General features: G+C 41.2%; 1 protein-coding gene across 1 annotated transcript; it reads left to right on the top strand.

Moving 5' to 3' along the window:
• Window positions 1–659: 659 nt before the first annotated feature.
• On the top strand, window positions 660–25,569 carry TXNDC5 (thioredoxin domain containing 5). The gene is made up of 10 exons (XM_076330505.1): window positions 660–886; window positions 6,029–6,178; window positions 8,955–9,060; window positions 10,360–10,456; window positions 12,821–12,936; window positions 15,182–15,268; window positions 18,278–18,418; window positions 21,330–21,412; window positions 24,663–24,792; window positions 25,426–25,569. The coding sequence occupies exons 1-10, from the start codon at window positions 660–662 to the stop codon at window positions 25,546–25,548; spliced, it is 1,260 nt and encodes a 419-aa protein (XP_076186620.1). The 3' UTR covers window positions 25,549–25,569.
• The last annotated feature ends 178 nt before the right edge of the window (window positions 25,570–25,747 follow it).

Below are 25,747 nucleotides of genomic sequence, written 5' to 3'. Positions count from 1 at the left end.
TGCTGTGACTCAAGCATCCTCCGGTAGTGCCAGCACCCGTCCCCTTCCCTCAGAAGCAGGCGGGAAGCACGGGGCAGGAGAGCCAAGGGATGGAGACCTCCTGCCGGCTGGGCACGGCGCTGGGAGGGAGGACCTGGGTGGCAGGGCTTTCTCCCAGAGGCACAGCACCGTTATTAACCGGGCTGGTACCATCCTGCCTGCCTTTTTTTTTTTTTTTTTTTAAATTGATTTACTTTAAGAAAAGCTTCATCACAGGGTGTGTGTGTATAGATCTATAAGAATGTAAAATTTATTATTATTTTCAATTTTTACATATACATTTATATATTAATATAATTTAATATCTGAATATAAAATTAAATATTATATGTTATATATAAATAATATAGACGATATATATTATTAATTTTTTCTAAAATTCTGTATTTCCATTAAGGAAGCGTCGGGGTCTGGGGGGTGGGGGTGGGGGGGTGCGTGTCTGTAGGGGTGCCCGAGGGCCCGCTGCGTGTCCGGGGGGAGGGGGGCGGCAGCAGCAGGGGGCGGGGGCCGGAGCCGGCCCGGGCGCGGCGTGCGCGGAGGGCGGGCGGGGCGGGGAGGGGAGGGGAGGGAGGCGGCAGCAGCCGCCCGGGGCTTTGGGCGCTCGCTGTCTCGGCGCTGCGATGGCTCCGCTCCGCTGCGGCCCGGCCTGGTGGCGCCTCCTCTCCTTGGCCGTGCTCGGCCCCGTCCTCTGCGGCCGGCCGGGGCGGGCTGAGCCGGAGCCGGGCCCGGGTCCGGACGCGGGCCCGGCGGCGGAGGCGGACCCGCACGGGCGGCACCTCTACAGCGCGGAGATGCTGCGACACGGCGCCGCCGCCGCCCCCCACTTCGTCATGTTCTTCGCCCCGTGGTGGGTATCCGGAGCGGCGGAGCGCGGCCCGGGCTGGCCCGGGCCGGCGCGGCGCCCTCCTGCCCGCCTCTTCCCCCGTTGACGTGGCGGCGGGAGGCGGCTGGGCCGGCGGCGGGGGAGGCCTCGGGGTCGCGCCGCTCTGAGCCCCAACCGCCGGGGCCGGGCCGGGCGCCTTCGCCGGGGGCGGCGGGGGGGAACACGTGTTACATGGCAGCCGGGGGCTGCGGAGCGCCGGGCCGGGCCGGGGCCGGGGGGACCTGAAGCCGAAGCCTCGCGTGTGCCTGGCCCGGGCCTCCGCGGCAGTGCTGGCCCCGTCGGGGGCATCAGCCGGCCCGCGGTGGCCGCCCCCTTCCCCGAGGGCCCGCGGCAGCGGGGCGCATCGGCACCCGAAGCGGCTCCGCGGGCGTGGGCGCCCGGCAGTGCCCCCCGCGTGGGGCCTGCGGGTGAAGTCGCTCCGCCGGGCAGTGAGGAGGCAAGCTGGGGCTGGAGCCGGCCCTGGTCCCCGGCGGCTCTCCCAGTCCCTCCCCGGACTCTGGTTCACGTCGTTCCTCACAGACCAAGAGCGTGCGGCCTCTGTGCATGGGAGTATTTGCAATTTGGTGACGGTCACTTACCCTCTGCTCCCCCGTTTCACAAATACGTTCATTGCAGAAGTTATGTTCTCTTTGCAATCACGAAATTTAAGGATAAATTTGCAGTGAAAGCAGTATAGTGATAGTGCTGTGTCCCCGAGGCCGCAGGTAGCCGTAGCAGAGCTGGAGAGTTCTCAGGTTTGCAAGAGACCTACTGGGCTTTTGTCCTGGACTGGTACGTTTGACACAAGAATAGTTGAGAAGAGTGGGAGAACAGGGCTGTGCTGGGTGTTACAGCTGTCAAGAGGACAGTACTTCTCATCTCTGGGCCTTTCTAGTGGTTGTTCATATCCTCTTTTCTTCATCTCTTCCCCTGTCCTTTTTTATCTGACTTACTGATACCCAGCAGAGGTTATTAGGAGTTTTGTTGTTAGGATTGGTTGTTCCGGTTTTGTTTAGGTTTTTTTTTCCTCCAAGTTTTCTTAAATTTAGATAAAATAAAGTTAAGGGAACAATGTGCAAAAGGTGTGTTTTGATCCTAAGTTATCCCTTGGTACACGGTGCCATTTAGGCATACGTGAGTCATGACGCTCTTTGAAACCAAGAGCAGAAAAGGATTTCCTCTCAAAACTGAGGAACAACTACTTTTTTGTTATTAGCATCGACTTGTTTATGCCATACCAAAAAGCTAAGCAAAAGCTTGAAAGAGCAGATGCCTTCCTTTGTTCTCTGAAGATCACAAAAGTGGAGGACGCCTGACTTGCCGGTGAAGGACCTTTGCCTGAGAGTGCTGTAAGGCCTGAGCAATGCCCCTGCAGGGCAGGAGTGCTTCTGCTCTGTTCTGTTTTCAGGTGATAATATCTGTGTCTGTCCACACTTTGACTGACTGTTTCACAGGCATCCCTAAAGCCAGAGGAGCTTTTATCTTGGCGCAGTCTTCATAGGAGACCCTGTGCCAAATGGGCTGTTGCAGAGTCCAGCGTATGCTGCACATCCTCAGCGTGCATCGAAGAGAGCACTGGCCTTGCAGACTTGGACCATGCTGTGCCCTTGGGAGGGCTGAGGATCTCTGCCCAGCTCGAGCGCAAGGGAGCTGCGTTGCTTGCCAGACTTGTTGCAGCTTCTCTGGACGTTCTTCTCACCCTTAGCAAGCCTCCTCCAGATCTCTGAGTCTCGGCTTCAGGGCCCTTGGTCTGGACTCCTGGCTCCTGACAGGCAGCAACAGGGCCAGGTTTCGGGTCCAAGGGGAAGAGAAGGACAAAGGGAACATCCAAGTGCTTGACAGAGGTGCTTATACACACCAGTAGTTTTATCGCCAGTGGGATCAGGTGGCAATCTGACAGCCCTGGAGTCTATATTAGAGCCTCTTGTCCTAGGTGATGTGCCAATCTCCTAATGCTTCTCACAGAGGCATGCGTTTTGGCACTGCTCCCTGTAGTTACAAGGGAGAAGCCTAGCAAACAACCCAATGTTCAGCTAGGACAGTCTTTCAGATTACTATGGGTGCTGCTAATGTTGTATCGTCAATGCTGCCAGTAAGAGTTGGGTTAGACACAGCCGACATAACTCTTTTCTTCTGGATTCTTGAAACAAATGTTGCTGAGGGCCTCACTCCCAGACAGCAGCAGTACACGAGGTCCTACATTTGTTTCAAATATTGCAGGCTACTCCAAAAAGAGAGCATTCCAAGTCATTTGCCATCAGATGTCTAAGGTTTTCAATCATCAGGCTGTCCCCCTTGGTAGCTCCACTTGACAAGGGACAGAACCATGAGCAGGTTACTCTCTCGGTGGCACTAGATATTCTTAAGATGTGGGCCATGCCAGTTGTGTGTCTACAGAGGGATGAGGTTCCCCTGGCTCCTTACTTGGAAGGAATCTCAAATGAGTAGTTCCGTTGCGTTATTTTGACAATTACAGATCTTTCCAACATACGTGGTCCTTGGTAAACCTCTGGAAGTCCACTGAGCTGAGGCAGACTTGATCACCAGAGTTTGTTGCTGTTGAATTCAACTCTGTTGACTGGATTTTACCTTAGCTGGATTCTTTTGTCCAGAGCAAGACTGGTCCTGTGTTGCTTGTACCGTTATACCTGTCTATCCCAGGGTCTACCAACATTTTCAATTGGATAATGATCTGTGCTATATCTTGCTGTGGAGCTGCCCTTGCTCAAGCTCTACTGGTGGCCTCCAGAAATGTCTGTGTTCCTCACTGACTGCAGAGGGCTTATCAGTCGCTGGAGTTTTGACGTATATGGTCCTTATGTACCTTTACATCCCTTCTTGTCATGGCCCAGGAAGTCTGCCATCCAGTTTTGCACCTGCGAAGCACTGATACTGTGGGAGGAGCACTGACCTGTCAGTGTGAGGTAGAGCAGCCTGGTACTCTATAGATACTGCCACAGCAAAATAATCTCCAGGCACGAGCACTTGTGGCACACAGTTGCTCAGAGTTAAAATGGGCAACCTATCTGCAAACTCTTACAAATAATGTCCTTTCACCCATACCTCCTGATGTTAGTGGTGTACAAGAAGCAGGGTTGGGTTTTGTTTTGTTTTGTTTTGTTTTGTTTTGTTTTGTTTTGTTTTGTTTTGTTTTGTTTTGTTTTGTTTTGTTTTGTTTCAGAAAGGTGGATCTTTCCTACGGCCTTGTTAGTCTCTTTTGGATCTTCATTTACGTTTGTAAACAGAGGTTATGATTGCTTGCACCTTCCTAGCCCACGTAGGGAAGGAAGAGCATTGACGCCCAGGTCTCCACCATTCCCAGTGGTAGAACTGGTGGCTCCTCCAGCCCCACTGATGTAATGTGGAGTGGTAGCAACGAAAGACTGTGTAGGTACATGGGGCTAAGGGAGGTGTGTGATGTTGCATGGTCTTGCTCTCTTTATTTTTGACTTCTCTGGTTTTATATATTCTGCAGCTACACCTTGTGAATTTAGGAAAAAGTATTTTGGGGACTGCCTTGTCTTGTATTTCCTAATATGTAACGCTGATTTTTTTTTCTTTTAAAACCAGGACTGACTAACTAGTTGATTACTGATTCTGAGATGAGCATTTTTCCTGCTTTATTTTCAATTTTAGCTCATATAATCTGAAGAAGGAAGGAAAAGGGGAACTTTGTGTATAGCAGAGATCACAGTGTTAAATATGGACAAGGCAGCTCTGTTCTGCACTTAAAAAACAGCGGGTTAATTACTTGAGATTGCCTTACCTAGTTTTCCATGCTCTGTTCTTTAACACCAGTCAGTATTCATTCGGTGTTTAAAATCCCCGTGACTGGTAGGGGAAGGGACCAGGGAATCCAAAATCCTCCTCTTAATTCAAGCTCCACGAACGTATTGACTATGGAGGGACTTCAGCCTGAAGTTAAATATTTAAGGAATATTTAATTTTGGTAATAACACATTGTATCCTTTCACCATGACAATTCAGAATAAGATACGGGAGGTCATATTCCCTCACGTAGTGGGAGTATGCGTGACCCACTGCAACTGACTGTAACAGGATCTTATTAAGGTCAGAAGACGTTCTTTCTGTTAAAGTAAATCTCAAGGTTATTTTTTTGCCTTAATGATATCAGGATACCTGGAAAAGTGTGGATCCATGCAGCTTTTCTACAAGTGGACTCAAAACCAGTTGTATAAATGAAACTGTTTTAAATAGGAGCAACTTTCTCTGAAGTCCTAATGGTGTTTTAATTGTTACTTACAAAGTAGACTGTCTAGGTCATGTCAAAGGCAACAACAGCTTTCATACTGTCAGGTTGAGAATGTTTTCAGTTAATCCAATTATGTATTTTTAGATGTCTTGGAGGGTTGGCAAAAGCAGCCGTTAAAGAGAAATGAAAATCCATTCCTTAAAATTTTTCATCGTTGTTACAGGAATAAAGTATTGCTATAATGACTGGAATGACTAGAAAAACAATGAGAAGAATAATAGCCATTTTCTACTTTTGGTGAGCTGATGTTATAGCAACTGTATGAGGCCAGTTTTCTGTGTATATGCAGATATAATTAGTTGATGGTGTGCTGCTGGGGCAAAGCACGGTGTGGGAGGATTTTGAGAAACCCTGTTCAGAAATCAGCCCTGATGTGTTTCATGACTCACGAGTTACAATTCCTGTGATGGACACAGGCACAAATGACCTTACAAAGAGGCTAGAAACCATTATCTTCTTACCTGCTGCTAAAATGTACAGTATTTTGAAACGTTAGAGCAGAAAGAAAGCTAGACAGCCTCGCAGGATTTTTCTAGAAAGCTGGAAGACTGAGAGTGCTTTTCTTAATAGCCTCACTAAGTTCAGGGGGTGTTCAATAGGCTTTGTCATGTAAAAAGATAGTAGCAAGAAGTTCTCATCTCTTGATGATTTTTACATGAGATGCGTTTGCAACATCCTACAATACTTATTCACTGTTGCTTAGTGTAACCATGCTCGAGTATGAAAGATTTCTGACTTAACTATTTTTAAATTTATCAAAATCTCTGACCATTCTGCGTATGTCTTTCCCATAGATTAATTCCCCTCTAAACATGAGCAACTATTAAGCAAATACCTTATTCTTTCTGTCGCAGGTGTGGACATTGTCAGCGTCTTCAGCCAACTTGGAATGATTTGGGAGATAAATACAACAACATGGAAAACCCACAGGTCTATGTTGTTAAAGTGGATTGTACTACAGATACTCCACTGTGCTCTGAATTTGGTGTCCGAGGGTACCCTACGTAAGTATAAAAGGATGTCTGCTCCTGTTTCTTTCTGTTTTAGTTTTCCATGATCCTCTGCCAGTTTGTTGAAGCTAACTTCTAAGCTATATTTTTTGGTGGGTTTCTTTGTAGCCCTTTGGACCTCATATGTTCATTTTAAGCCTTTTTACCATGTTGCCAAGTATCATGTGATACATACTACTCTTACTCTTTTATTTTTTTTAAAGAAACTGTTTTATGTCTTAGAAGATGGCTGTGTTTATATGAAGTCCAGAATTGTCCTTTTCTTTTCTCTGAGAGTACCTCTTTCTCAAGCAACAGTGTGTTACACAGCTGTGATATGCATGATAGAGCTGGTCTCTGGTAACAGTGCTTTTAAAAATAACTTGTCACAAGTTCGTCAGTACACTGCACCATTCATAATTAATGTATAGGTGATCTCTTAAATTTTTGAGTGAACTTGGTGCTCATAAAATGATAAATTAATAGTATCACTTAGCATAGCAGTGGTGATGTTGTACAGACTTTTTCTAGGTAATTTTGCTTGTGTTGATCTAGGAGAAATTCAGTTGGGGTTTAGGGTTGTTAAACTTACCTTGTTATAAAGGATATATGCCTTACTACCTCAGCTTTGGTAGACAGAACATGATCTAGAGTATCTCTGAGAGGGCAGCCTGGATAGTGCTTTTGGGTTAGATACACGTGCTCCCTTTGTAGCTGCCAAAAAGAAGCAAAGGGATTTTTTTCACTTGTGTCTTCTTTAAAGCTTCTTGCAAAAATGGATGGGATCATTTCAACTGCTTTACTAATTACTCATTTTAGTGGGGATAAGTGGAGAATGTCGTCTTCTGTAGCCCTTCCACAGCCTGTATTTTTCAGTTTCCTTCCCTTTGCTCACTTTGTCTAGTGTTACTGCTGACCCCAGCAACAGCCTGAACTTGACGTATGCTCCTGGCTGCACCCACTTTGATGCAGATGAGTGCGACTGAGTAGAAGTTGAGAGTTATAAATAGCAAAGTCCTTGTTGAAATAGGAATTGTCCTTAAGGGCAGTTTGTGGCTTAGTTCCAGTAGAAACACCAAGAAACAATGAATATTACAAGTCTATTTTAATATCCCCAAAATTGAGCATTGGTCGTCTTTGCGTATTTGAATAGATTATATTGTGGTACCGTTCCTTGTAAAATAGAAAGAGTGCCAGAGATTTTGAATAAGAAAAAAAATAAATGGATGTTTAATTGCTCCCCCCGCCCCTTTAAGGTCACTAAATATCTAGGAATAGTTATTACTTGCTTTCGTCTACTTGAAAAGTACAAATGATAAAGCAGTCATCTGCTAGTTACAGAAATACAGAGATGAAGGGGAATTCATTATATTGATTCTCTTCCTGGCCGAGTCAGTTTTTAACTAGCCTGTTTTTAAAAACCTCCTCCAGCGAGGGAAATTTCACAGCTTCCTCAGTCACAGAGGGATTGTCGCAAATCCAGGATGTGCTGGTCCCTGCACTGCTTTCCCAAACACCGGTCAAAGGAAAGGCTGCATCCCCTTTCCATCCCCCTGAGAGTAAAACTGGCTGAGCAGGTCCCTGTGCTGCTTGGTACAGTTGTCTCAGGATTATTTGGTGCTGCAAAATACTCTCTACTGAACTAGAGAAACTTATCCTCATCTGAAGAAAATAAAGGTGCAGCTGGCTCTTTAAGCTGATATTTTTTTTTTTCTTGTTACACCTCATGGCAATACATTTGAAGAGTATTTTAGATGTTCTTCTGTTTTGTTTTTGTTGTTTCCTTCTTATTACGAAGTTGCTTTTTTTTTTCCCCCCAAAAAAAAATTTTGACCTTTTATTATCACAAGGAATAGTCACGAAATACCTTAAATAGAAAAGGTAGTGGGAGCTCCTATGTCTTTTGAATGTATTTGCATTACGTGGTTTTTCAACACTTTCATATCTTCATTTTTTCCAACGGTGGGACAAGAAGAGAGAGAAAAACATTTCAAGAAAAAGCAGTACAAAATGACAGCTTGGCAAGGGGAACTGAGGGCTAGGTGACAGTAGTAACTGAAACTATGATTTGTTTAAAAAATAAGGCTAGGTCAGAAGTTGATATTGCCCCTTTACCAAATGTATTTCCAATTTCAACTTAAATATTTACTAGTAGAAGCTTTAGGTAGTTTATGGAAAAGTTTTGATAGCAATTATTAAATATTTTAGTCACGAAGTCTTGAATCCCTATAAGCAGTTACTTATTTCCTTGTCCTATTGACTTGGCCAGCGTGTTTTTAATCAGTTCAATACCACATGAAAAGTCCTGCATTCCAAAAGCAGTCAGGGAACGAAATGTGAGAAGGAAATTCCTGGGAAAATAAGCATTGGATATTTTTCCTTTGGTGATGGAGAGGGGTGAACAGAACAAAATTGATGTTTTTTGACAAACTGAAATAGGATTCATAGGTATAATGAATGATTAACCTTAGAACTGAACGCTGCAATGTTTTATTTGCTCTTGCTTATTGATCAAAGTAATATTAGGCTATGTTGATTTTTAACAAGGTATTTCTTTTTGCTATTTTAAAAGTCTCCTTTAAAAGCTTACGTGGGAATGAAAAAGTGTCCTAAGTTCTAGCCATGACCCTTTAAATTGAGGGAGATGCCTGATGCTGATGTTAATAGTCAAGAAAGCTGTTACTGCAGCCTGAGCTGCATTGCTGTGGATTAGCAAAGTGTGTTAGCTTTCTGAGAATGTTTCCTGTGTGAAAATTTTTGCCTCACTCTTTTCTACATTTTGATCCTTTAGCCTAAAGCTGCTTAAACCAGGACAAGAACCTCTGAAATATCAAGGCTCTAGGGACTTCCAGGCACTGGAAAACTGGATGTTGGAGAAACTAAATGAGGAACCATCTGTAAGTGAAAAGGAAATAAGAAAAGGAAATATTCCTTTCTGCAGATTTGCTTATCTATCATTTCTATAGGCTAGGTTTCATTTTCCAGGAGGAAGTCTACTCCTGAGAATAAAAGTCAGGTGGCAATAGCAATATGGAACAGCTTCCACATAAGTCAGAACAGTAATTAAAACTGTCATCCTGTGACCTGCCCTTTGTTTCCTGTATTTAAAACTACAGTACGTAATGCAGTTTTTAATGTTTAGCATTTTGATATTTTAAGATACAATTCTTAGTGTCAATTCAGTTGACACCTGTAGGCCATATGTTTCTAGAATATGAAAAGCGATTTAGCTATAATATGTTATAAATTGCATTTGTGTTGGTCTTAATTACCTCTTTTAGCTCAGTTACTATCTGATAATGTTGTACGCTAAAGAAAGGGTTTAAAATAATCAGTTAGGTAAGTTAAGCAAATACCGTCACTAGGAAAACCCTTGTGTTTAGGGGTAGCACTTACGTATAGTAGCCAAGCCTTGCCTAAAATTACATTTATAATTGCTGTTTCTAATCAAGATAAAGCTTTAGTGATTGCTGAACCACAATTAGAACATGATTATATTTAAACAAACATGGTATTTTTAATAATTAAACATTAAATGCTAAACTATTTTAAGAAATGTACTTTGAGGTTCTTAAAAAAAAAAAAAAAAAAAAAAAATTATTTCCAGCTCTGACCTTAGTATCTAGAAAGTAGGCACTTGCTTTTGCTGATGTGCCAGTGGGTTTGCTGCAAGTTATGCCTATAAAGTGTTTGCTCTTTTCCCCGTTGTTGTTGCCTTCATGGAGCCGTTAGGTCCCTCTTTCCTGCATTAGGGGAGCAGAAAACAGCTTTTTCACTAGCTATTTTTAAATAGCCCAAGGACCACTGAAACTGGTGCAATGGCAGATGTGGCAGGTGCATGATGCTACGGAGGAACTGTTACGTAGTTTAAGTGTATTAATATATGGTGATGTGATGAATGCCATAGCAATTACTGTGCTCTGTGACTATACTACAGCACAGTGAAAGACTCGGTTATTCCAATGACTGTGATAGCTCTTTTCTGTGTGGTAGTCTTTTTCACATTTTGCTTTCAAGTAGTTGTTTGTTAGGAAACATTAGATACCTAAATCAAGCTAAATAAGGACATTGCTTTAGGAATTTAAAATTTCAGAGCACAGGGTTTACAACACTACCACAGAATGGCATGATACAGGAATCAAATATTGTGTATTTACTGTACAAGACAAATAAAAGTTAATTTTTCTCATGAATAGGATCCAGAATCTGATGTGGAACCACCAAAAGCCCCTGAACCTAAGCAGGGAATGTATGAACTCTCAGCAGACAATTTCAAGATGCACATAGCAGAAGGTAACTGTTTTTTTCATGCTCAAGAGGTACTTGCTTACAGAGACATCAGTAGTGGGAAGTCTGCAACGGAAATGTTAGTTTTCAAGGTACTTCCTTCCCACTTTTATTTTCCAGTAATACCTAGTGAAAGAGGATGAAACTACAGACTGTGTAAAAATGCAGTAGTTTAATTACATATCGCACACCATGAGAAAGTTTAAGAACGGCACTCCGCTCAGAAGGCAGTAAAATTAAGGCCCCTAATCATGTGGAAGAAGCTAGTGGGGCTTGTGCGACTAAACGGTCTCTTTCCCCGAGTTCCTTGCTCAGTCGCAGCCTTGCCACTCACTTTGTGTTTTTGCAAGTCCCGTTTCCTCTTTCCTTAGGTGCTGACTCGTTCTTACTCCCAGGCTGCTCTTCTGGATACATATAATCCACCCGCTTCCTCCTTACTGCCCCCATCCCACTCCAGTCTGGCCCCTTATTTCAAATTGTTTAGCTTCCTTCCTCCAGAATTCAGTGTGGGCAAAACACTTCACCTCAGTTTGGCCATTTTTAAAAATATTTTGTCTGGAAGCTTTAAAATTAATGCCAGGAGTGATAATCTAACATGGAAAATTTCACACCCCCCACATGGTGGGTTTTTTAGAGAATCAGCAAGATCTTAAAATACAAACTTTGGGCTGCCATAATAATAGATCATCCTACCATCTCTATCTGTTTTCCTAAAAACAAGGGCCGGATTACATTAACTGTCTGTGCCCATGTGATACCACCAGTGAGGTAGATACTAGAGCTTCTTAAAGTAACCATTAACTAATTAGAGATTTTCAAGTGTAAAAGAGCATTTTGTGCAGTTAACTAAAAATTTCCTAGCCTGTCTGGCTTAACACAGAATTACATCAAAATTCTTCATGGATTCTTCTCTAAGCCATCAGGGAGATACTAAGCATTAAACAACCTTACAGTCTGAGAAGATACTTAAGTTTAGTCTCTGTGTAAATGTTTTAATATTTTTATTGTAGTATTTTTATTTTGTATCCATTGGCGTTCCTAGAGCAGACATTCTCATGGTCATATCTGATGGCTGAGCAGGTTTATGATCATGTGTAAAGCTGTTGTCTTCTCTTGGCTTCAGTTACAAGAAGTTCAGTGCTTAAATTTAGCAGGAGGCTTAGCAGTTGTAGCTGGAAGGTTGACATTTGTTCTTGAAAAGTGTCCCTTTGCCTTTTCGGTGCTCTAGCGCAAAAAGAATTTTAATTTTTTTCTGTCAGGGAGGAGGGTATATCACAGAGTATGTGGTACAGAATAGCTGATTTTGACTAGGTGTTCTTACTCATTCATGAGAAATTTCAGTTTGCAGTTCACTTGACCAAAGCAAAGCATGTCAATTAGTTTGAAAGTATTCCTGGTGCAGAAGAGGCATGTTAGAGTATGCTACTATTGCAGTTTACATTTCCTAGTTATTTTTGACGTCTCTCCTCTGACCTCCTTTTGTGAACAAGCCCTCAAACTAGAAATGAATTCTAGTAATATCAGCCCCAAAGTAGTCTTCAACGGATGATGAATAATTCTGTTAAAAAGAGCTTTCTTCTAGTTGCTGGCGTTTCCTTCAAACTAATTTGATTGTTTTTTCCTTGTTTTAATTAAGTTCATTTTTATTTTGTATTAACAGAGCCTTGCCTTGATGTGTGCAAAAGCGTGCAGCATCTTGAATTAATAGTAATCTTAACTGAAGGAAATTACATATTCTGGTACTCTGCAATTAAGATTATAGTTTTAAACTAAACCTTAGTAGGAGATAGTACAGAGACTCTCCTGTCTATAAAACATGGCAAAAATCTACTAAAGGCAGTGATTTCTGAATAGTTGATATGAAAATACAAAGAGCAGGGCAGAAAAAGGAGAATGGAAAGCTGAACAAAATTACTTGGATAGTTTGTGGACTTAATGCAGTGGTGTTTCCTAAGAAATGTTGAAGCCTAATACTTACTTTCATTTATGCTGTTATAAATACATGTTCCTTGGTGGTTCTTTCTACCCTGTAACAGGGTAAGTGATTGACATGGTACAACTAGACATTGTAGCAAATGGTTAGGTTAAAAATACCAGTTTTAATATCTCATTTGTTGGCTTGAGGTTGTGAAGCTGTTTGGATTTTCAGGGAAATTGGCAACACTGTGGGACCGCATACAGTATTGAAAACCTAATTGCTGAAGTATTCTGTCCTGGCCTTTGATTCACAGTGTTTCCTATCTTCAACTCAGGAAATACCATGATAAATTTGCAGTCTGAGATTAGTACCTAGTCTTTAATTGCAGCCAAATTCATTCCAAATGAGTTGAATCTTTTTTTTTTTTTCCCTTTTTTTCTTTGACTTAAAAGGTAATCACTTTATCAAATTCTTTGCCCCTTGGTGCGGGCATTGCAAGGCTTTGGCCCCAACCTGGGAACAGCTGGCTCAAGCCTTTGAGCATTCAGAAACTGTCAAGATTGGCAAGGTAAGTGAAGTGCTCCTGGTCTGAAAATGTGTTTTGTGTGAATGAGTATTTCAGCCAAGTATCATGCTATTTGTGCTGTGATTTGCAAATAACAGTTTGCCACCTCTTAAATCCTTTTATAGTCATAGTTCCTATTTTAATTTTGAGATGGTTATCTTTTTCTTGCACATCCAGTAGTTCACACTGTTTTGAAGAGATGGCTGGTTTGTTACAGTGACATGACTCCCTCATTTTAAGCAAGGCCTTGTTAGAAACACAGCTAGCTCCCCGTGCTTCAGAGACGGTTGGGAATAAGTCTAATACTTCATATGCAGGGAGTAATATTTTGAGATTTGTTTTTTATTATGCTTCCCCTCTGTCAGAACTTGATAGACTTCAGAATTTATTTTGAGTGGGAAAGTGACTTCCGATTTGCTATTTACAGCATTGGATTCTTTAGCAAGTTTCAGACCTGCAGGGCTCTTTATGATGAATTATTTCTCCTTTTTTTTTTCCTCTTTACCCCCATAAAACTCTCTAAAGGTTTCAGGGGGTCTTCCACTTTAAAAACTGGTATCTTGTCCTGCTTTACTATTTCCCTTAGGGTTGGTAACCAGATTCTGTGGTGCATTTACCATGGGAGCTTGTTACTTCTACGTGGAGTGACCTCTTTGCAGAGGTATGGAGGTGGTCTAGCAATTGCAGTTACTGGCTTTATTTGCTGACCCATACCTAAGTCCAGGTGGCTCATGGTGTGAATCCCTCTGTATTTGCCAATGGTGGAAAACAGACTGGGCTCAATTTCCAGATCCTTAAGCTTTCAGAGTGGTTCCACTGATCTCAAAGACCACATAACAGCAGTGTTGTCAGTCCTGCAGAGGGACTAAATCCCAGCTGTCTCCCCTGCCTCTGCCCTCATAGTGCTTTCAGCTGTTACTAGAGGTGATGAGCTTGACTTTTTTTTTAATTTATTATTTTCATTTTTAATGCTTTGAAAATCTGCTAATTCAGATACACTGTAGATGTACAGAGCAGGTCAGCATAGTTGAACTTTAGAGAAAACATATATATATATATATAAAAAAAATTTTGAGACCTGGTGGATGTAAAATTAGATTCCCTCTGAGAATAAAATATCAGAGGCTATTGCTCCTTTGATAATGTCTTTACCAAATGTTGCATCTGCTGATTTATTTTTTGAGAACCTGGAATGCTTGCTGTCTGATAAAATCATTGCTTAGCTTAAGTATCTTCTTGAAGTTACCATTCTCTGTTATCCAGAGAAAATAAACAAAAAATTTCCAAAATTTCTGTTTTGTTCAGTTGTCTGTCGTGTTCACAGTTACTATTACTGATACTTGCTATTTAATACAGCCACTAAGATTTGTCTTGATGCCTAGTCTATTTTGTATAACTGTATACGTTATGAAACTATTTGAAACATGTCTCGGCTGAGATTGTAAATCTGTAAGTAAATGGGAAACACAACTGTTTCTTAGAAGGTTGAATCATGACCTTCATGTAATCTGGGGGAATAGTGTCTTAACAGCAGTGATACCTACTGGCAGGATTCTGTTTAATCTTTAGAATTGATCCTCAGTGATCTGGAGCAAAGTGTTTCTAATGCAAAATGCAAAATCCAAGTGCTGTGTCGAGCAAAGGCTCCAATGCTTAAGTTATCTTTTTTCTGTGCCTCAAAAAAGATTATAAACTGGTAACTTTACGGATTGGTTTATGACGTACTAGAATTGAATGTTGCTATGCACTTGGAACTTCCCTTGGAGCAAAGTTAGCTTGCTAGCTGTTGGCGTGTCTTCTGAAGTCTTTAAAGAGTAGTTTTTTCAGAAATGGATGAGCCAATATATCTTTACTTTAAAGCTCTCTCACATTAGCGTTTTGTGCCTTACTGTCCATGCGGTGATTTCATTAACTGAGAGTACCAAGTACTTGTTTTAATTGGAATATTTAATTATGTCTTCACTGTTCTTTGTAACTGTTACTACTTCCTTCTATCCGTACCTCCCTCCCCAATCCCTCCTAAAAAAAAAAAAAAGCAAACATACACAGCCTCCCAATTATACAACCAAACCACTATTTGGAAAGCAGACATAATCGTTCTCAACACAGTACTTGGTACTGAGTTTTGCCAGGCCATGCATTGCTAGTTCCTGTGTTTTTCTGAGATTTTAAACATCAGGGAAGCTGTGATGCTTGTTGTATATTTATTTTATGCGCTGAATGGTTTATGGTTTTTCTCAAAATGTAGGTCGACTGTACGCAGCATTACGAAGTCTGCTCTGAAACCCAAGTTCGTGGCTATCCCACACTCCTCTGGTTTAGGAATGGTGAAAAGGTGAGTCTGCAAGCTCAGCAAAAGATCAGACCATTTTTTTCTGAGTAGTACTCGGACTATGTTTGCATTCTGAGAAAAAAAGATCAAGTGGGCATATAGCAAAGTCTGCCTGTGAGACAAAAGGATGTTGGAGGTTCAGTCTGGTACTGGAAGAGGTATCCTTCATCCACAGATAAAAGTTAGAGCTTTTTGCTCTTTTGTGCTCTGCAGATAACCAGTATGATGTTCATAAATCTGTAAGCAGTGTTTCCAATTATGCTACTGTGTAAGAGAATTCTGGGTGTGCTTTGTCTTAATACCTTACCTCCTATGGGACACAAAAACATAAATGAAATTGAAATAATAAAAAACTATGTAATTTTCACAGCGTGTATCAGAAGGTTCTAATCTGTAAGTGGTGCCTATCTGCTGAGTGATGTCTGAGTGGTGCAAATTTTCCTTCTTAGAAGTCTGAACACTTCATATGACACTGTGAGTGAGAGTCCTGTGGGCCCAGTTGACATTTTTCCGTGTAGCAATTCAAAGAATTACAATATTCTGAAGTTATGGGGAAGTAAAATATTTATATATACCATGTACATGGGCAGCAGCAAATAAACATTATAAACAGTAGTGTTACTTATCATATGTTTTACACTTTCAAGATAAATTAAATGTATTAAATGGATATTAAAAATAGGTCTGCAAGCAGAGAACCCAGGACTCCTCTTTCGGCTCTTACCCACTAAGTTTTGGGGGGTTTGAGGTTTTTTGCCCCGTTCATCTTGCATTCCTTTTTGAACATCTACAGTATCAGAGATGTAAGTTTTGCTACTCGGTCCAGTTTAGTGGCTGTTGCTTGTGACAGTTTTCTGGCAGTCTAAAGAGAAAGTGGCCATATGTACATACCACTGCATGTGAGGTTTGGTATAAGCACCCCTATAAGATCAGACACTCCAGGGAATTTAGATGAAGCAGCACGTGGATTTTTGAGTCCCAACCTGATTCACACAGGAGATATGCGGCCTTGTTACTGCTCGAGCAGCGGTGCCTGGCACATGTCAGAGGCAGAACTGGAAGCTGAGGGAGTGCTCAAGTCAAACATGGCGGCATGTCCAATGTTAGAGGTGTTTTCAGTTAATTAAACTTTTGTCTCTATGTGGCATGAGTCTGAAGAACGGGAAATGTTCTGCTGTTTCTCCAGAATGGTTTTCCACCTGCTTTATTTTTATTTTTCAGATAGCTACAGATGGCAAGATACTTTGCCAGAACCATACTATCTTGATCTAGAAAAGTTAGCTGTGGTTATTCTCGACCAGCCAGATCAATTTTTTTTTTTTTTTGACCCTTAGTAATTATTGAAGTTTGAGTTGCTTGGAGGTATTTGAATCAAGAGTGTGGTGAAAGAAGAAGTCGGATCACTGCTGTTGTATTTGGTAAAGCTGAATCTCAGCCATTAGTCTGAACAATATATTTCTGTTGACATCAAACTGGCTTTTCTCCACTGGCAGTGTGGTATTCCCTGGTGTCATACTGCCACCAGAATTGCATGTTCCTTCGTGGACTGATACAATATATTTAAAAAAAACCACAAAACAACCCCAACAACTTTCCAATAATCTGACCCAGAAATTCCTGGAAATCTCTCTGGCTGCTATTGTACTGTTCAGTAAGCGGGGGGAGGAGGAGGAGAACTGCTTCAGCCATCCAGCATTGTTGTCCGTAATACCATCATCCCATTTGCTGTAACTGAAGTCTGGCATCACACCATCCCTCTTGGTTAGATGCAGCAGAAACCCTGGGAGGAAAAAATGAATGGGCACTGACCCTGCCCTGCTGAAACGGACACAGACAAGCAGGTACAGGCTTCTTGCATCATCTTAGATTAATTCCTTTGTGATTTAGACCCAGTGTGGGGAAGGTGGCTATAGTTACTAGTAACATTATGAATGACAAAAGAAGGAAAATGTGTAGAAAGAGTTCCAAAGATACAGGAAATAGTCGCAGAGGTGTCTGTTCTTCCTTCCAACATATGCAAGATTGTATGCTGTTTCTTGAAGAAAATCCTCATCTGAGAGAGGAGATACATCTTGTAGCCCACACCTCATGGGACCAAAACTCAAGAGTTTTATCCAAAATGGATGTGTAGTGTCTCGAAGAGATGATCTCTCTTTTGAACAGAGAAATTAGTATCAATTTTCGCAGAGTGCGCTGAGGGCAATCACGCAAGAGCCAGTTTGGAGATGGCCAGCAGTGGATTTGAGGCTAGAAACTACTCAGAGGTGCTCTGATTTCTTGTTCCCTAGAGTTGTGAAAGTACCTGAGAGATGGGGAAGCATCTAAGGCAAACTGTGGCTTCTCGAAGATCTAGCTGGTTGAGGGCTTTACTTGCAGGTTCAAAACTGTGACTTAACTTCTGTGAGAGTGGTGCCGTTGGAAATGCCTGCCCCACAGCAGGCAGCTGTTGTCTCTTGCTCCTGGGTGAACTTAGGTGCCCAGAGAGCATTGCCTTACTGTTTGGGTTTTCTGAGGATGTCTGACAGGTGTGTGGGCCAGAGGAGCAACTGTGTAGTTCGGGTGACATGCAAGTCAGGCTTTCAGCCCTGTCAAAACACTGGACAGAGCTCTCACGGTAACAGAGACCACCACCAAACAGCGATCGGTGTTTTATTGTTCCTTGCCGTAGTTTTAGGTTCAGAAGAATAAAACCTTGAAAACACTGGCTAGAGTGAGAGATGAAGGTCGAAGCGGAACGGTTTCTAAAATTTACTTCTGCATTTCTAAAATACCTTTCATTTCAAGGAAATTTTAGATTGTTTCCTTTTGGTACAGAAGAATCTGTGGCAAATCCTGAAGACATAGAGTGAATGGAATGCCATGGAGAGGTTTAATGACTAGATAATCATATTTATTATGAATATGCTTACACTTGGCAATCTTAAGTTTTGCTGATAATTATTTACTTGCTAATTATTTATTTGCTAGATTAACTGCATATACAGACTTGCACAAACTATTTGGTAATTGTAGGGTGACCAGTACAAAGGGAAGAGGGACTTCGATTCCTTAAAAGAATATGTGGATTCCCAACTACAGAGCTCTGGGAAAGAGCCACCAGCAGATAAACCCGCCGAAGCCCTGCAGCCACCCACAGAACCCACCCGTGTTGAGGTAAGTGCTCCTGCACTCTGCAGCGGTGTTAAAAGTGTTCAAACTGTCTCAGCAGCCTGTCCAAGTCTTCCATGTGTTTCTCTCTCTCTGATAGCTTGACAATTTCTAGATGTAAACTGTACCAAATACTTTTCTGGTTATTTTTTTAGTAATTAATAAGTGGAATCAGACTATAAATCCTAGTTTACTAACCTGATGAAGGAAAAAAAAACTGGGTCCTTTTTTATGCTTGCAATAAGTTGTTCAGATAGTGGCATAAATGTGGTCTTTTTTGCTCTGTGGAACTGCTGGCGCCTCGGTCTGTATGACAGCATATTTCATTGCTATGAAGATGAATGTTTCTTGCAAGATTGTCACTTGAACCCAGGAGGATGGTGCACGCTGCTAAGCCACTAAAAAAAAGACAGGGTCCTATGCTTACAGACTATCTGCAGAAACAACAAACAAGCAAAGATTATGAAGACTGATCTAAATGTGGCAAGGTAACGTGTCCTGTGACAAGACTGGGTTTGGAGGCTTATTCTAATCCTGGTTGTAGGAGCTACAGGGGTTATGAATGTTGCCAAGGAATTGGCACGAGTAACTTCATCACCTTTGCGTAGCTGTACTTCATGTCATTTAGTTTTCTGTCTTTTTTAATCACTTTGGCATTTCATCTGCCATTTTTCTTTTAGCTGAATGTAAAATTGGTGAGGTTGAGAAATTAGGGATGGTTTTCAAACATACTTTTTCATCAAATGTGGAAAACATACTTCTGCCTGGAAAGTAAGGGATGGTGATTTACACTCCTTTGTGATGTAGAATGAACTTATGTAATTAAAAAGCATCAATATTACTAATATAAAATTACTAATAATAAAATAATAAATATTACTAATACAAAATTACGAATATAAATTTATATGCAGCTTCGCACAGGAGAATATTACCTTTCCCAGTTGACTTTTCCAGCAGGGTTACTAATCTTACATAAAGTGGCTTACCAAAAGTGATGTTAGGTTTGCAATTTTCATACCTCTCTTTTTTTTTTTTTTTTTTTTTTTTTTTTTTTTTTTAAATTGACCTCATATTTGGAAGATCCTAACAAGCTGGTGTTAGTACAATGCAGAAAGTTATTAGTCGTCTCTCTATTTTTATAGAAATAACATAAACCACATGTGATGCAAATTCCCCCTTATGCCTTGCATGCACAAGCACACATAGAAACAGGAAAAGATTGTGGGGGGACTTTTTTGCCAAATAATAGTAGACACAGCGTAGGGCTCAACTTCGTCCTTGCAATGTTACATCCCAGCTTTGGATGCCACCACTTCTTGGTCACTTATCTTCAGACATCTTGGTTCTGGTTTTGTTTTCACGAGTTTTGAGACAAGGGGCTGGCCGATGCAGCCAGCAAACACTGACTGCATTTACCACCAGCAGCCCACAGCTGGTACCGTGGGCAGCAAAAGCAATGAGTCCTGACTCCAAATTTGTGTCGCAGTGTTGAACCCCTACGTGAATTCCCCCATGTCTTATATGGGCCAAGGACATGCCAGCCCGTTCATGGAAGCTGTACTTTTATGTCCATGAGATTTCTCTCCTGCCAGGCATCGCTAAAATTACTCAAAAATGATGCAGAGGGATTAAGGTAGAGTGACCAGCAGATGCTCAGATATGTGATTGCATAAGCTGTATTTTCTTAAGAAACCAAGCTAAATGAGCTATCTGATATTAAACTTATTTTTGTGGTTATATAGTTCACGTTGCTATTCTGATAGTAATCTACAGATCTTTAAAACGTGTTTTACTGTGTGGATCATGGGGAGGACATTGTTTATGGGGTTTTCAGATTTGGTATCGTAGATTGTAAATGATGTTTGAAGCATTGTTTTAGATATCCATTTAGGAAATTCAGAATAGAAGAATACGTAGTTACTGTTTGTTTTTTCTTCATTTAATAATTTGTAATTAATAATTAGAAAGTATAATTTCTAATTTGTAAATAATTCTTTAGAGGTTATAACACTTCAACTTAATGGAATAACTTAATTTCACAAACTAACAGTTATTTACAGAAATGTTTATCCAGTACCTTTAATTTGTAATTTCAAATTTCTTTTTGGCTTCTCTTCATAAAACTCTTACTGGGTTTAAAGTAGAATTGGTAATACTGTCAGCTGCGCTCTTGTTTTTGTTTTGCTTTCATTTGAATTTGAAGCTTTTATAGGCATGAGATTTATTTATTTATTTTTAATCCCTCCCACCCTTAAGGGTCTCGCGCAAAAAAAGAAGTTTGTTACGGTTCTGTGCTCTCATATGAGACTGTAAGCAATGTGCTAGCCTCCCATCACTCCCATGCCATTGCTCCTGATGTTATCAGGAGTAAAAATTCTTCCCGGCATCCATGCAAGTGCGGTGTGGTGATGTCCTCTTGACAGGCAAATACATGTTTCTGGTAACAGCTTTTTCTGTGTATGCAAGGCAGGGATATAGCAGAGGGAGAACAGCTGTCAAGACATCACTAGTATGCCTTGAATACCGCATTAAACTCTCAGATGGCCATTATGGGCTTTAAGCCAACTCCTCTCAGGGTTATTCCTTGAAACATTTGCATGACAGTGTATGAAAATGAAGGTGATTTTTTTCCAACAACTAAGAATTTGGGTACAGGCAAATCCCCTGAAAAAAGGGATGTTTTGTTTCTCCAATTACAGATGAGATTCAGTGTGAAACATGCATTTCTCTACATCTCTTCTAGGGGAGGAAAGCAGCTCAGGGGTAAAAGTGAGGTATGCTGCTGCTACTCTTGTTTATATTATCAATAATATTATCTTTTCCAGTTTGAGATTCCCTTTCAGGTAGCTGAAAGCTCATTTGGCTGATGTTATCTGTACAAAAGTTTGGACTCTTTTTTTCTTTTTTTGAACAGGCTGCAGTGCTCGCTCTCTCTGAAAAAGACTTTGATGCAACCATCGCTAGGGGAATCACCTTTATTAAATTCTACGCTCCATGGTAAGAAGTTCGCACCTGTTGTTGTTCAGGATTATTGCTGGTCTAAGCTGTCAGTGCATTAATTGCTGTAGGTCTTTGAGTTGTGTGTAGTACTGTATTTGTGCCTGGATCTAAAATGTGAATTAACTGAAGAATGTGTGTGTTGGCAAGAGTTACAGCAAAAAAGCTCAATCTGTTTTAGCTTTCTTGGGATGCCTGTCTGTGGAAAGGCTGACAGAGAAGCTTTACTGTGTCAGCCTCCAGGTAATGCTGGGGAACAAGGAGAGTGAAGTTTTCTTTGCAGGCTTAGCGTGCTCCTATCCCTTGATTAGGGTAAGGTGAGGGGTGCGTATCACCACTGTTGAGAAAGGAGAGCATGCTGGCCTTTGGGCCCTCTCCTGCCACAACCAACCTCTCTTGGAAGCCTCATCTGAACACCTGGGAATTGGTACAGAGCTATGGATAATTGGCTGTTACTCTTCAAATAACTGACAAAAAACCTAATTTGCACAAGTGACAATTTTGAGATGTTCTTAAGAGTATATTCCATGTAATATGTTCTTATAGTGACCCAAGGTAGAAATGTCCAATGCAGATGGTGTAGGTGTAGACACCCAACGGAAAGCACTGGGGGACAAAAAAAGTAATGTCCTATCTGGCATCTGCTGTTAGTGGCATATCCAGCAGAGCCTGGGACCCGAACTGGGGTAAGACCTCCGTATTACAAGCTCGTAGAACAAACAGTTTCCCCCTTTTCTTACTATTCCCTTTCTGAGACAAAGAGTTTTACGTTTTTCTCTCTGGTTTATAGACTTCGTCTTATTTGTGCCCGTATTGAATTTAATGAAACTTGCGTGCCATCTTTCTCATCCATTGCCCAGTCTCTTAGCCAATAGAAGGAAGCCTAGTGTAGGGGGAGAGATTAAAATTAAGCTGTATTTCACTGTGTGAAAGATAACACATCTCTCATTTCATCACTAGTCATCCCATTAATGCAGTATATAAAATATAAAAAGATCTTTTGTTTAGGGTGGTAAAAGGTCACCATTACAAAGCCACACAAGCAAATGCAACCCATATTTAAATGTGCTCAGGAGTATCAAAATATTGCAGCTTAACTTTGACAGTAGGCATGAATGTGTGTGTTATTGTAGGCAAGAAGTACCACGGAAAGGTTCATTTTATGTAATCTCAGTGATGCAGTCTTTTCCAGTGTTGTCACCCTTTTTACCGCAGCATAGTTTGCTGCTCGAGAGCCACTTCTATGCTCTCTTACGTGTGAAAGATCTGCTTTTGGATGTGGGCAAGTATCTGCCACCACCGTGTTAAGAAATACCCTGCCCATACACACCCCCCCTTCACATTTACTGCTCTTTCTTCACTCCCTTTATCCTCTCTGTGCACTGTGAGGGACTTGAGGTTGAATCTGTGCCTGTGCTGCTACTACGCCACCAGCAGAACTGGCTGGTAAATTCAGTTTACACCTGTGCACAAAGCAGCTTCTAGTCTGATTTCTGAACCCAGGGCTTGTTGGCGTATGTAGGAGTTCATTACCTGAGGAACTTTTTCTGGAAAAGTTGGAGATAAAGAAATGTTCCCCTTCTAATTAACTTTTCTTAATAATACTGCAATTTAACCATCTTCTCATCTCGTGAGATTCTAATGGGGTGCTGCTGGATCTCACAGATATGATCAGTGTTGGATGGCAGGCTGAGAAACGGTGGTTCAGGATGCAGAGAGTCAAGTTCTTAAACCAGTGTGTGCTCCCTGGCTGCAACGTTCAGAAAGCCACCGTTTAGGAAAATACTTCCTACATTTATGTAGCTGGTATCTTAGTTTTAGCTCTGAAAGTCAGGCTTATGTATACATTTGTAGTGCTCTGCATATAAATAACCTTTTTCTCTTCCAAGTGGGTTAACTTAGGTGGGGCTCAGCAAACTCTTATTATGTTGCTTGCTAGTTCTGTCTTTCAGTTAGTTTTGGATAAATATTAATGTTAACTTGCATAGTAAGCATAAAATCAACCTGTTCTAGTAGTGTTTGTGCATGGTCAGAAATGCTTTTATACTGTCACTGTGTATTAACAAGGTGGTTTAAATATACACTGGCTTGCATTAAGAAAACTTTTGCTGAGACGTCTTTCATTATTTTTGTAAATGTCCTGATCCAGCCTCGAGGCAATTACAGGGCTGTTTTAATAACCCAATTAAGGTGCAGTGGGGTTCGAATAGAATGAGCAATGCAGCTTTAAAGTCTAAAGTGCTTTGGGAATTCTTCTTGAAGGCAGTAAGAAGTTCAAGTTATGAATTTGGCCTAGCCAAGTTCAAAATATAAACAAAATTAATACTTTACTATAGTTCCTGCCATTTTACAGTATCATTTTCTCTCTTGACACTAGTGTTTCATTGTGTGTACTCTGTGGACCGCATTCTCACGTTACTGCAGAGACATAAGGGAATAAAATAGAAATAGGCTTTTTGGTGTTACTGATGATACAACTGGAATGATTCTCTATTTAATGCAAATCAGAATAGGGCCTGATAGATTTTTTTTTTTTTTTTTTTTTTTTTTTCCCCATCTGCTAACTGAAGCTTATTGACTATCAAACAATTCCATTGCGGATCTACCAGAAAGTACTCTGGTAGTGGTTAAACTTCAAAGTACCTTCAGTGAAAAAGTGCATTGAACTACTGGAGTGTTTCATAAAAACAGAATCTGTGTTGACAAATGCCTCTATTAAAATTGAGTTTCCAGCACTGGGTGATGCTACATTGGTCAAAGAGGCTGTTAGGAACTGGAAGAAATTTAATAGGGAAATTAAAATCTCATGTAAATAATTAAACTCGGGCTATGTAGCTTAAGCATAACTGGCATATGCTACCTGAAAACTTAATTGTACTACAGACATTCTATGCTTTACTTAAAACATGTTTGTTTCTAAGCAATCTTTTTTTTTTTCATTTAAATATTCTCTGTGCTCATCTTTATTTGGCTTCATATTCCTCTGTAGGGTAAAATGTTAATGCACCAACATCCAGAATACCAGACAAGACTAACGAAGGCCAGAAACTACTTCAGTGCTTAACTTACTTACTTACATAAAATCACTCATTTTCTTAGCTCATTTACTGACATAATAGTGCAAGGGAGTTGGAGGGCCAAATCATTAGGGGATAGGAAAGGCAGCTAGTTAAACTTACAGCTATTGCAGCAAGACAGTAGAGATAACTGGAAGGTATATCTGCTAAACAGATCTCTCTTTTGTTTCTAGGTGTGGTCACTGTAAGAACTTGGCTCCAACTTGGGAGAACCTTGCCAAAGAGCAATTTCCAGGTTTGACTGATGTCAAAATAGCAGAAGTAGACTGCACTGTGGAACGTAATGTCTGCAACAGATTTTCTGTAAGTGTGAAAGATCTGAAATGAACGGGATAGTATTGTGTACCAAATGTTAGAGGCTCCAGTGTGCAGCCGAGCCGGCTGCTGCATTGCGGGTGCCTGGTGATGGTGCAGCTGTGTTCTCCATTAGCCAAAAAAGAGGTAGTTCAGAACAGCACCTGGTGACACCATTTCTTTCCTGGACTGTTTGTTCAGACTCGGTCATTCTCATTATTGGATAAAGCTAAAGAAGTAAGTCCCTAATTTAAGAAGCCTCCCTCTGTGAAAGCACCAAAGCGGTCTTGTGGTAGCCGATGCAAAGTTCTGTTCCTAGGAAAAAAAAAAGTCTTTTGGGTGCTGGTAGGCAGACAACCGAAGACAGAGCTGGAGCTGCCATTCCAAGAGCCTAGAGGAACATGTATTACCTCATTCACTTACAAATATTCAGAAATTGCAGGTTGGCATTGGAAGTTCTGGTGTGGTGTTTGGCGTTGGGTTTTTTTTGTTTGTTTGTTTGTTTGTTTTTTAAATTAAAACGGCTTATTGCTTTAGAGGGGTTTGGTGGCTTTTTGAGTCAGGTAAATACAAGTGAAGGATATTAGTGAGTTTGGATATTAGTAACAAGTTTCTTTTGTGTTGTGTGTGTGTCTTTTGAAGGTACGTGGTTATCCTACACTTCTGCTTTTCCGAGGTGGAAAGAAAGTCAGTGAACACAATGGAACGAGAGACCTTGAATCACTGCATAGCTTTGTCTTGCGTCAGGCAAGGGATGAATTGTAATAAAAGTCTGGATGCTCCGTCCCTGGCTGTCTTTGTACAGTAGCTGAGGGATTTCAATCATTGCTAATTTTCAAATAGTGTATTTGGGGGTGGGGATTGGGGCATTTTTTGCTTGTTTGTTTGTTTTCAGGAAATTGAATGTACTAAATATTGGTATCTTCCCTCCGTGTGTGTGTTAAAGACACGCTACCCTGTGTGT

Source organism: Aptenodytes patagonicus, chromosome 2 (assembly GCF_965638725.1).
Source record: "Aptenodytes patagonicus chromosome 2, bAptPat1.pri.cur, whole genome shotgun sequence".
Classification (NCBI taxonomy): domain Eukaryota; kingdom Metazoa; phylum Chordata; class Aves; order Sphenisciformes; family Spheniscidae; genus Aptenodytes; species Aptenodytes patagonicus.
This window is presented reverse-complemented; position numbering and strand designations above follow the sequence as displayed.